Source organism: Homarus americanus, unplaced genomic scaffold (genome assembly GCF_018991925.1).
Source record: "Homarus americanus isolate GMGI-L3 unplaced genomic scaffold, GMGI_Hamer_2.0 scaffold46503, whole genome shotgun sequence".
NCBI lineage: Eukaryota > Metazoa > Arthropoda > Malacostraca > Decapoda > Nephropidae > Homarus > Homarus americanus.
The window spans coordinates 1-11107 of NW_024754377.1; the positions used below are offsets into that span (position 1 = coordinate 1).

At 37.9% G+C, this 11107-nt stretch overlaps 1 protein-coding gene across 1 annotated transcript; it reads right to left on the reverse strand.

The window, feature by feature from the left end:
• Positions 1-973: 973 nt before the first annotated feature.
• Positions 974-1342, reverse strand: LOC121855780 (protein ZBED8-like; the record flags this gene model as incomplete). Its single annotated transcript, XM_042350891.1, has 1 exon — positions 974-1342. A coding segment is annotated over exon 1 (369 nt), but the record flags the coding sequence as incomplete, so codon positions are not given.
• Between the last annotated feature and the right edge of the window lie 9765 nt (positions 1343-11107).

Genomic DNA, 11107 nt, shown 5'->3' on the forward strand with positions numbered 1-11107 from the left:
CTTAGCTGTGGAGTTGAACTTCAACTCAAGAAACTTCTCCTGCAATTCATCCGAAACATCAGCTACTTCACATTGAAATGGGTTCCTGATGAATTTCCAGCCTTCACACTTCTCATCTATCTCTGGGAAGTATCTGATGAATTCTGTTTTCAAGTCAGTTAGATGAGTGATTATTTGTTTCTGCAACTCAGAATCAAGGTTACCGTGAATGAGAGCAGAATCCAAGTTACTAAAACTGGCTGTATTTCCCTGCTGAATTAGACACTTCCCGAGGTCGAGTTTGGCCATGAAGGTTCAAATGGTGTCGTGGTGCATGATGATGTTGATGTTTTTCCCTTGTAGTTTAAGGTTGAGAGCATTCAACGCTTCGAAGATGTCCACCAGGTAAGCTAGAGATAGCTGAAAGCCTTCAGGCGGAAACTTGTCATGGAGATCTGCCTTCTGCTTCGAATCAAGAAATATTGATAGCCATCGTACGTTCGTGTGAAAAAGCAAGGTTTCATGTTCAGATTCCATATCCTTACACAGCAGTTTGAAGAGACGACTGTTTAAGGCTCCAGCTTTGATAAAGTTGACTACCTTGATAGCCACGTTCAGGACATCCCTCATTTCAGCAGGTAAAGTTCTGGATACTAAGGATTCATGATGAAGTATGCGGTGTGTACCTACAACAGACGGATTTTTTTTCTTTCACCATTGTAATGAATCCAGACTGCAGACCAAGCATGGCTGGAGCTCCATCAGTGCACACCCCTACCAGCGAGTCCCACGAAAGTTGGTTTTCCTGAAAGAAGTTTGATACATCATGAAAAATAGCTGCTGCTGTTGTACAACTTTCCATGGGGTGACAGAACAGCATTTCCTCTTTTACACAGTTGCCTGACACGAAACGAGCATACATCAGTAGCTGAGAACACTGAGCGATGTCAGTCGTTTCGTCGCACTGGATGGCAAAAACAGGAGAATCTATTACTTGGTCGAGAATTTGATCTTTGGTGTCTTGAGACAATTCATCGATCCTTCCCTTGACTGCATCGTTTGATAGTGAAATTTGGGAAAGCTTGTTTGCACTATCTTTCCCCAGAACGAGTTGTGCTGCACGGAGTATGCTTGGTTTTATGAGAAACTCTCCGATGTTATGGCTCTTCTTGCTCTTAGCAATCAACATGACGATCTCATAGGAAGCTTCAACAACCTTTGAAGTGTGTTGCCGAAATGCCCCACTGCCGTCCAACTTAACTTGCTTCAAGGAGTGTCTTTTTGTTTCAAAGAATGCCTTGGGCTTGTCAGCTAGAGCAGGGTGTGTTGTCCTCAAGTGGCGTTCCAAGCGTGAGGGCCGCATTCCATCATTGCTCAGAGTCTTGTAACATATCACACACTGAGGGACCTCTGTGTCACCCTTTTGGAGAGACACGAATCTAAATCGAATATATTCGTCAAGATACTTCCGCTTCTTTGCACTCATTGCGAATTATTTGATGTGCAGTGGACAACACAAATCTGTGAACAAAACATAAGGCACGTGTAAGGTAAGATAAACATCACCACGTGCTCATGAACACCACAACATCATGATAATCAGAACCACATGATCAAAAACAAACATATGATCGTAAAGTTCGTAAACACTACAAGTGACTACAATCATACATGATCATAAACACCACCATATCATTAACAAACATCACATGATCATAAACACCACATGATTATTAACAAACATCAATGATCACAACATGATCATAAGCACCACTACATGATCATAAACACCACCACATAATTATTAAGTAAATATTAACAAACACCACAACATTATAGTAAACACATCATGATCATAAACACATGATTATTAAGAAACAAATCAATATCATCATAAATACAACTTTACCATAACCACCTGTTACCACCACATGATTTTAAGCACCACCAACTTCTGATAAAATGCAAACGGAATTCAAAACTTGAGAATAACCAACAGAGCAACACATGCGTGTTCACAATTCACCAATAAACTTATGGCTGCTTACTATTTTTAGGTAAATATAGCAACTGGGATAAAACATACCTCAACAGCCTTAACTGAATAAATGTGAGAGAAGAGGAATTATTGCCACGGACGTGTGCAGAAGACTGGGAGAGAACGGGGCTCACCAGTCACCAACGAGCAGTATACAGGTCCAGGACGAGCTAACCCCCCCCCTTCCCCATGGGTTTCGAGGGATAGGGAGGGGTGTCAATAAGTACAGAAAATGGTAAGCCCTAAGTAAAAAAAGTAGCCTATAGAAAACTAAAGTTATAAGGCGATAGTTTTGCATTTTTTCATAAACTTCTCAATATTAGCCCACGCTCTTGTTAAGAGAATAAAAACTATAATTATAATTAGAGAAATTCCTACTTTTTCCCTAGGGCTTGCACCCCCCCTGGAAATTACTGACGCCCCCTCAGGTTAAGAACCACTGGTCTAGAATCTAGATGCTAGACTGAACAAACGGAACGGGTATTACAATTACCAAGTCAGGCGATCAGTGCCAACTAGTGCGGTGTCGCCTCATGGAGCTATAAGAATGACTTGTGTTCGAAGATTGATGTTTCGGTTACTGTCATGAAGCTTGCTCGAAACCGGCCTCAATACATTCACGTTAGTATTTTTTCATGTTCATGGAGGTGGCGTCACGGATTGTTGTTTGCATTACGATTGGCATATTTTCTACAGTAGCAATATATTTGTCTACCATACTGTGATAAATTCATTCGGTGGAATAACGAAGGGATGGTGTCACGTTAGCGATCGGTGCTGAGTAAATGAACATGTGAGTCTTTGTGAGTTAGACACGGCCTGCTTTACATAATATTGCTAGTATTAACACATGACACCTGAACGTAAAATAAGTGATTGTATTGGTTTGCAGAGCGTAATTTGAAAGGGTAATATGTTCTCATTCAAGAACATAAATATAGCCTTTTAATACAAGTAATAAGGTTTAATGCCAAGGTTATCATGTGTTCAGTTTGCATCCTATTGTAACACTGTGGCTTGATACCAGGTCAACCCTTACTTTGATCTTTTTTTGGGGGGGTGGGGGGGGGGATTAGCCTATATGAATCGGCTGCTTGTCCAATTAACCAGTCCGTTCACATATATTTATATTTGGGTTTTAAGTAACGAAACCCAAACGGTAGTTCCTTTGTTTTATTATAAAAGGTTGTATATATAATTCCTGAGTGTATATCAACTGTAAGTCTCACTGTCTAGGAGTGAATGAGAAGGGGACGGCGTTTATGTATAATAAACGTTAGGTCACGTCCTTACGATATGAGTTGAGGTGAGCTACTGAAGCTTAGGGGCATCGCAGTGCTTGCTTACAGAAATGCTGAGCTATGGGTCTCGCCCTCTTGGGTGGTGAATCTGAATATAATATCAGATGTATTGACCCATTTATATAATACGTTCTGTTGATGAGACAGGGGCCTATTACACACCCGGACACAGGTAACTGACCCACACGGGGCCTGGGGGCGAAAATGTAATAATAATAACAATAATAATAATAATGATAATTAGTTCATAATATATAAAATTTAAAATAAAAACTACAAAATTATGAATTAAACAACACCAACAACAACAACAACAATAATAATAATAATAATAATAATAATAATAATAATAATATTAATAATAATAATAATAATAATAATAATAATAAAAATAATAATAATAATAACAAAAAAGAACCGTAAAGAAATACAAAAATTAAAAAAAAGATCAATAGTGAGAAACGATATACAGTATGTATGCTGTGTTGTCAAAGTAAGAGAAAGAATTGAGACCCTGCAGTTGTGTGTAAATGAAGCAGAAAGTCAGATCAGCAAAAGTTTCGTGATGCCATATGGCAGCAGGGTCTACTATTAGACAACACATTATGCTTCCAATATCTTCCCAGGCGGTAGTACCTCCCTGTTTGATAGCTGCCTACTACCTACTATCCTGTTATCATGTTTCGTAAAAAGAACCTTTTTGGTATATACAGGGTGGCTTAAACAAGACACATTTCATGGCAATATATATCCTCCAACCATGCCTTGTCTCCTACCCCACGCACAATCCCTGTCCGAGGTCTCCCCAACTTCCCTGCTCGATCCCATCCGCCCTTGGCCATACCCATCTCCCGCCCTGCAGCACCCCTACAAACCCGTCCCCTCCTCCCCAGTGATGACACCCATTATGTTATCATGCCAATAAGATAATAAAATGTGACATAATTATGGCATATAACACACTATGGTCAGCAGTCAAATAATAAGGGACCTTCATTTACACATCGTGAGGTGAAATATGTTTCTATTAGGTATTATATGGACAACTACAGTATATGTTATCCTTGTAGATATTTAGGTCATATTACATGTCGCAATCCAGAGCTCAGGACACCTTCATATGATATAACAAATAGAGGCACTAACTGGACACTCACGGTGCCACAAACACCACAGTACAGTAGTATACTATTGGTATTACTCCAACCACCAGCTTTAAATGCCAAATTACTTGTCAACAATACCTTTTTGATATATGGAGTTGATTTTTCAGTTAGTGCAACTTTGCTTTAACATAAAGTTATTTCTTATTGCATTAACATTAATGGTAATACAGAATTGGCGATGTATCTATATTATTATTTATCAATGGTTTCCCAAGCTCTGTCCGTGGTGACGAGCGGGAAACAACCATTGGTCAAACTATCGTCTGGCGTGTGTTCGTTTGTGTGTCGCATTGTTGTCAGCATGGTGAGCTGTCGTCCAGAAAGGCCACCTAGTCTCACCTTCCGTTCGAGCAGGGTGTTCTTGTTATTATGACTCGTGACTGTACAAAAAATATAAAATATACAAGAAAATAATAGACAACCAAATAAAAATAGACACTCGGCATTCTGCATTGCTAAGGAAATCGAAATCTATTCGTTGGACGGTTTGAGACGAGACTAAGTAAAGTTTTATCTGAGTAAATCAAAGAAGAGATTTTACTTAGTAGCTAAACAAGTAGACCTATTGTACTGTAGGAATAGTGTAGCCTACTAATTAATTAGTTTTAATTGTTGCTTCTACACTGCAGCACTATAAAAAATATATTTAACATTTCTTGCTAAATAAAAAATGTAGGATTCACGTTGCTTAGAGATGCGAAATCGGCGAATCATGGGTCTAGGGGTGCCAACTTACTTACCACACTAAGTGCCAATAGAACGTTGTCATAACTAAGTTAACTATGATTCTTTAATATAAAAAGATATATAAAAATATAAAAAATAACAGGATTTTTCAATGTATGAGAGGATTTCAATTTTTTTCCTCAAGTTTTCAAGGTTAGGGTGAAATTTTCAATATACTGTATAGCAACATATTTCAAGCAGTGGCTCCACTGGTCATACATAGCCCCTACACACAAACAAGCACCCAAGCAGTTCAACAATCGAGCTCTGATACTTCCATTTCCCAATAAGGACCGGGAAAGGATATCATTGTTTTGTTTAATACATTAACGAAAAAATTTATCCAATCAAGTTTTACATTATTTGACATAATGGTGCACATTAACAGACAGATAGAGAAAACTACAGGGGTAGACCGGAGGTGGTGGAGACCTGGTGACACCCATGCCGGACAAGTTACGTGTTATGCATATTTTTTTTTTTAATCTAAAGAATAGATCGTTTGAATTATTGTCTTGTCATTTTTATCTGTAAATATTAAAAAAAAAATATTTTGAATGCATATAACATTAACTGGGCAACATTTATGGTTACCTATAAGAGTTTAACTAATAATAAAATATGTTCCTGCTGCTTTTACCTTATTTTTCCAGCCAACCCTATTCAATGGTGTCACCTACTTCTAGTTGTGACACACTTTTATATTAATCATGTCGCTCATTTGTCACCTATAATCCCACCATGATATCCATTGTAGGGATCAAACTATGTAGACTATGATAAGGCCATTATCACGAAGGGTAATAAAGCATTCTCTTATGAACCATATCACATTCATGCTAAGTTTCTGGCTACCAATCTGAGGGACAATACAGCTTGGAAGATATTATCGTTGCCAACCCGCAGCCAACAAACATACTTTCTCCATTGTGTCTTTCTGTGTTGTAAAGCATATATCAGCCCTGACTTCCATTTATACACCTCTATCATATCGCCCCTCACTCTACGTCTCTCGAGGGAGTGCAAATTAAGAAGCTTTAACCTGTCTCTGTACTCAAGGTTCCTAATGCCCAGGATTAGTCTTGTCTGAATTCTTTCCAAGGATTCTATATCCATTCTGTAATAAGGTGACCAGAATTGAACTGCGTAATCCAAGTAAGGTCTCACAAGAGCAAGATATAGTTTAAGGATGACCTCCCTAGTCTTGTAACTTACACTCCTTTGTATGAACCCAAGTACTTTAGTAGCCTTGTTTCGAGCAAATACACATTGTTTACTTGGTTTAAGATTCCTACTTATCATTACTCCTAAATTTTTCTCGCAGTCGGATTTCTCAATGACATCGTTGTTCATATGGTATCTGGTTTCCCTGTTTACATCTCTTATACTGAGAACTTTACATTTGTCCACATTGAATTTCATCTGCCATTTTTCAGACCATTCGAAAAATTTATTTAGATCTTCCTGTAGCTTTGTGGAGTCCTAGTCAGATTTAATTACACGCTCTATTTCAGTGTGATCAGCAAATTTGCTTATGTTGCTGTCTACGCCTATATCTATGTCGTTTATGTATATAATAAATAATAATGGTCCAAGTACTGAGCCTAGGGGAACCCCACTAGTGACGTTGCTCCAATGGGATTTAGCGCCGTTAATGCTCACTCGCTGTTTCCTGTCCTGTAACCACGCCCTAATCCATTTTAGAATATCTCCTTTAATGCCATGAGCCTCCACTTTTCTTATTAGTCTTTCGTGGGGGACTCTGTCGAAGGCTTTGCTAAATTCGAGATATACCACATCATAATTGTGTCTCGTGATGTAAGATGTGTCGAGGGATAAATCCAATGAAGTAATTGCCCTGTGTAATTAATAATTTTCTAGTGTTGTAGGGATGGTGCTGATGATTAATACAAATGACATACCTTTACCTGTGCGTCTCTTTAACCACAAGCTCAGGAACACCAGCCCAGGTCACGGTAAATACTAAAAGTATATATAAAATTTTTGTCTGTGCTGATTCCTTAGTCCGAGGGGTCCTACCACTGCATTACCATCCTTAAATAATCCCAATAAGATTTTTAATCTGTTACACACACACACACACACATGTATACAGTATATATATATATATATATATATATATATATATATATATATATATATATATATATATATATATATATATATATATATATATATATATATATATATATATTCAGAAATTTCAGTGTAATTTCAAACGCCGCGCCATTGGCGATACTGAGTTTTCAAGGTCGTCTGAGGGAAGAGAGCTCTCCCGGCACATAGCGAGAGGTTGTGGAACTAGGCCTATATGAGATTAAATGTAATTTGCCGAATTAATAATGATGCGATTCATGAAGTTAAGGGACTATTATTGAATTTGAAATTACTATAGATCGTTTATCAGTCTGAATAATGTTACGGGTGTCCCAAGGAGTTATTAGTTAGGCGGAAAATATGCCACGTAGGCCTAAGCTAACGCCTTGAGAGGACACGAGGCTGGCTAGCTCTCAGTAACGCGAAAGCATTCGGATCAACAAGACGTCCCTGCGCGTCCGTCACAGAAATAGTCACGTGGCCTAGTCACCTGTGTTGCGCTATTGCAGTATAACAAGTAAGTCTCATTCGATCTCAGACAGGGTTTAGATAGGGCAGTGATGAAGTTAACACGAGCTAACAGTGAGTTCATTTCAGGGTTTCCGTCAGAACCCACTTGACTGCGAGAAATTGACTGCAAGAGTAATGACTGCGAGAGAGATTGACTGCCGTTTGAGACTGCCGTTGATGATTGAGGATTGGCGATTGTCGCCGTTGGACCGATCAGTGTAGGCCTGTCACTGTTTAGTGGGGTATCAAAGGATCTCTTGAGTGAATCTACCCGTCTCAGTGCCCAGCTGACGACGGGACGATCGTTGGGGTCATCAGCTCTCCTCTACCTCGGCTCACAATACCACATATCTCAAGCAGCTTAGTGAAACCCTCTTGCTAATGGGAAGCTAAAGCTTCTCTCAACTGTACAAGGTCTGATTGGCTCACTCCCTTCCGCTTCATGGATGTACTGGGGGTAAAGTGAAGCCAGCTGAGTGATACAGGGCTGCACACTGGGGCCAAGAGTCAGTGGAGTTTAGAGGTATACTTTCCAAGGTGGAGAAAGGCTGATTTGGGCCTTAAACTACGGGTGCCTGTTGGTTGTGCCTTAAACGACTACGGAGTGCAGGTGGAATCTGTGTGTGTGTTAGGTTAGGAAGCATGGTTCACGGGTATTGGTGGACTCAGTAACTTCTTAATAATAGTGACAATATTTTTGTGAGTAGTTAATACTATTTTTTCAGTTACTAATGTATGCTGTGTGCATTTAATATTTCTTTATAATCTCAATCTCAGGTATAACCTTTGTTCCCCAGAGTAGTGTTTAAGTTAGGTTAGGAGGTTTGTATCTGTTAGGGTAATATAATTTTGTTGAGTGCCTTGAAGGCCTATTCAGGGTGGAGTTAATAAGCTCTGATTTTTATACCATTTTCTCAGTGCTGGATATAATTTTGGTGAGTGCCCTTAAGACCTATTCATTGTAGAGTTATTAATTTCTTATTTTTTTAATACCATTTTCTCAGTGATTGATATTTTGTTGAAAGCCCTTGAGGCCTGGTTCATGTGTGCAAGCAACATTTCTTAATACTTTAAACTTATTATCCTCTAATGAGGCATTGCCTGAGGTTCTAATAATTTCAACATCACGTATAACTTTTATTCCCCAGAGTAGTATTTTAAGTTCAGGTTAAGAAGTGCGCATATTGGTGTACCACTATTTGATTGTGTTTGTAGTGTTGGAGGGAATATAAGTGTAAATTTTACAGTGTGTCTCATTCATCCCAGTCACAGACGCTATCTTTCCACGGGTCACGGACAATTCATTTTGTTTAGTAAAGTTAAGTGCTCTTGTGCTGGTTCGGGATTTCTCACTAAGGGGCGCTTCCACTGCAATTACCATCTAATAATCTTTAATAAACCCCAAGTCCAGTAATTCCGACAGGTTACATATATATATATATATATATATATATATATATATATATATATATATATATATATATATATATATATATATATATATATATATATATGTTGATAAAATCACACGGGAAAAGGGAAACAACGGAGCACCTTAGCTTTCTTCTTAATTCAAGACATCTTCAGAGGCAACAGTTGCCACTGAAGATGTCTTGAATAAAGACGAAAGCTAAGGTGCTCCGTTGTTTCCCTTTTCCCGTGTGATTTTATCAAGATTTATTTTATCCACGTTTTCATTGTGGATCTACATGAAATATATATATATATATATATATATATATATATATATATATATATATATATATATATATATATATATATATATATATATATATATATATATATATATATATATATATATATATATATGTATATATATATATATATATATATATATATATATATATATATCATTAGCCCAATAGCAAGCGGGCTTCCACATACAATCAACACCTCAAAGGTGAGGTGTTGATTGTATGTGAAGTCCGCGTGCTATTGGGCTAATGAAATATATATGGATCCTCGTGTTTCGAAGCCGGATTTGGTAAAACGTTACTCTGACCACCTACATGATACGGGTAGCCCCCATTAGAGGTTCACGGCGCCATAAGCTCGTTGAACAGGCTTTGTGTGAGATATAACAAAGTCTACAATTGCTTTTAGTGTCCTGGTGGTCCAGCGGTTAGCGTTCCCCGGTCACAGTTATGGGCTAGTGTGCCGTGGGTTCGAATCCTGGCGGGTTGGGGTGTTGATTATATATATACACAATTTCTTTCTATTCTTTTTTTTTAGCCCCCCAGGCGTGGATAAGATAAATCTTGATAAAATCACACAGGAAAAGGGAAACAATGGAGCACCTTAGCTTTCGTCTTTATTCACGACATCTTCAGAGGCAATTGAATTACAAGGAATGAGAGAGGCTTATGTACACAGGGTGACCCTGCAAAATATGAGGTCAGGTCAAAAACATGACATCCTCTAATCCACACACCAACACCACCGCAAACATAAGAGGAGGTTAAAAGAAAGGGCGACGTAACTAGTCATGTTAAATCAGGTCAAAAAAATATAAGACCCACTAATCATCTATCCCACATTTACCTCGAATGCTTTCAAAGTAGTTTTAACCTGAGGCCACTGATAAATAAATTTGTATAACATATCAGTTTGTACTGAACTTCACTAAATTTATAGAATTCAATTCTCTAATCAAACTTGCTTCAACCAGAAGCCTTTCTGTGAAGTATGATGACTTATACACTTCTAAACTGTTTTTCCAATCTATGGGATGATAAGTATTGTCCCTTAAATGAATGAACAGTGCACTGCTTTCAGATGCTGCTCTAATATTGTACTTGTCCTGTTTAATTCTGAGTTGCAATGCTTTCCCAGTCTGACCTACATAATTTCCAGTACAATTGCTAAATGGAATACAAAACACTTCCATTTACATTCAAGGTTGGGCTATTCTTAATTATTATATTAGTAATAGTTGAGTGTTGGTGTGTGGATTAGTGGATGTCATGTTTTTGACCTGACTTTATGTGTTGTAAGGTCACCCTGTGTATATAAGCCTCTCTCAGTCCTTGTAATTCAGTTGCCTTTGAAGATGTCTTGATTAATGACGAAAGCTAAGGTTCTCCATTGTATTCATTTTCCCTGTGTGATTTTACCAATATATATATATATATATATATATATATATATATATATATATATATATATATATATATATATATATATATATATACAACGTATTGTCCCTGGGGGAACAGGTATGGTCACTATTCTTTGGAGATCTTGCGCGC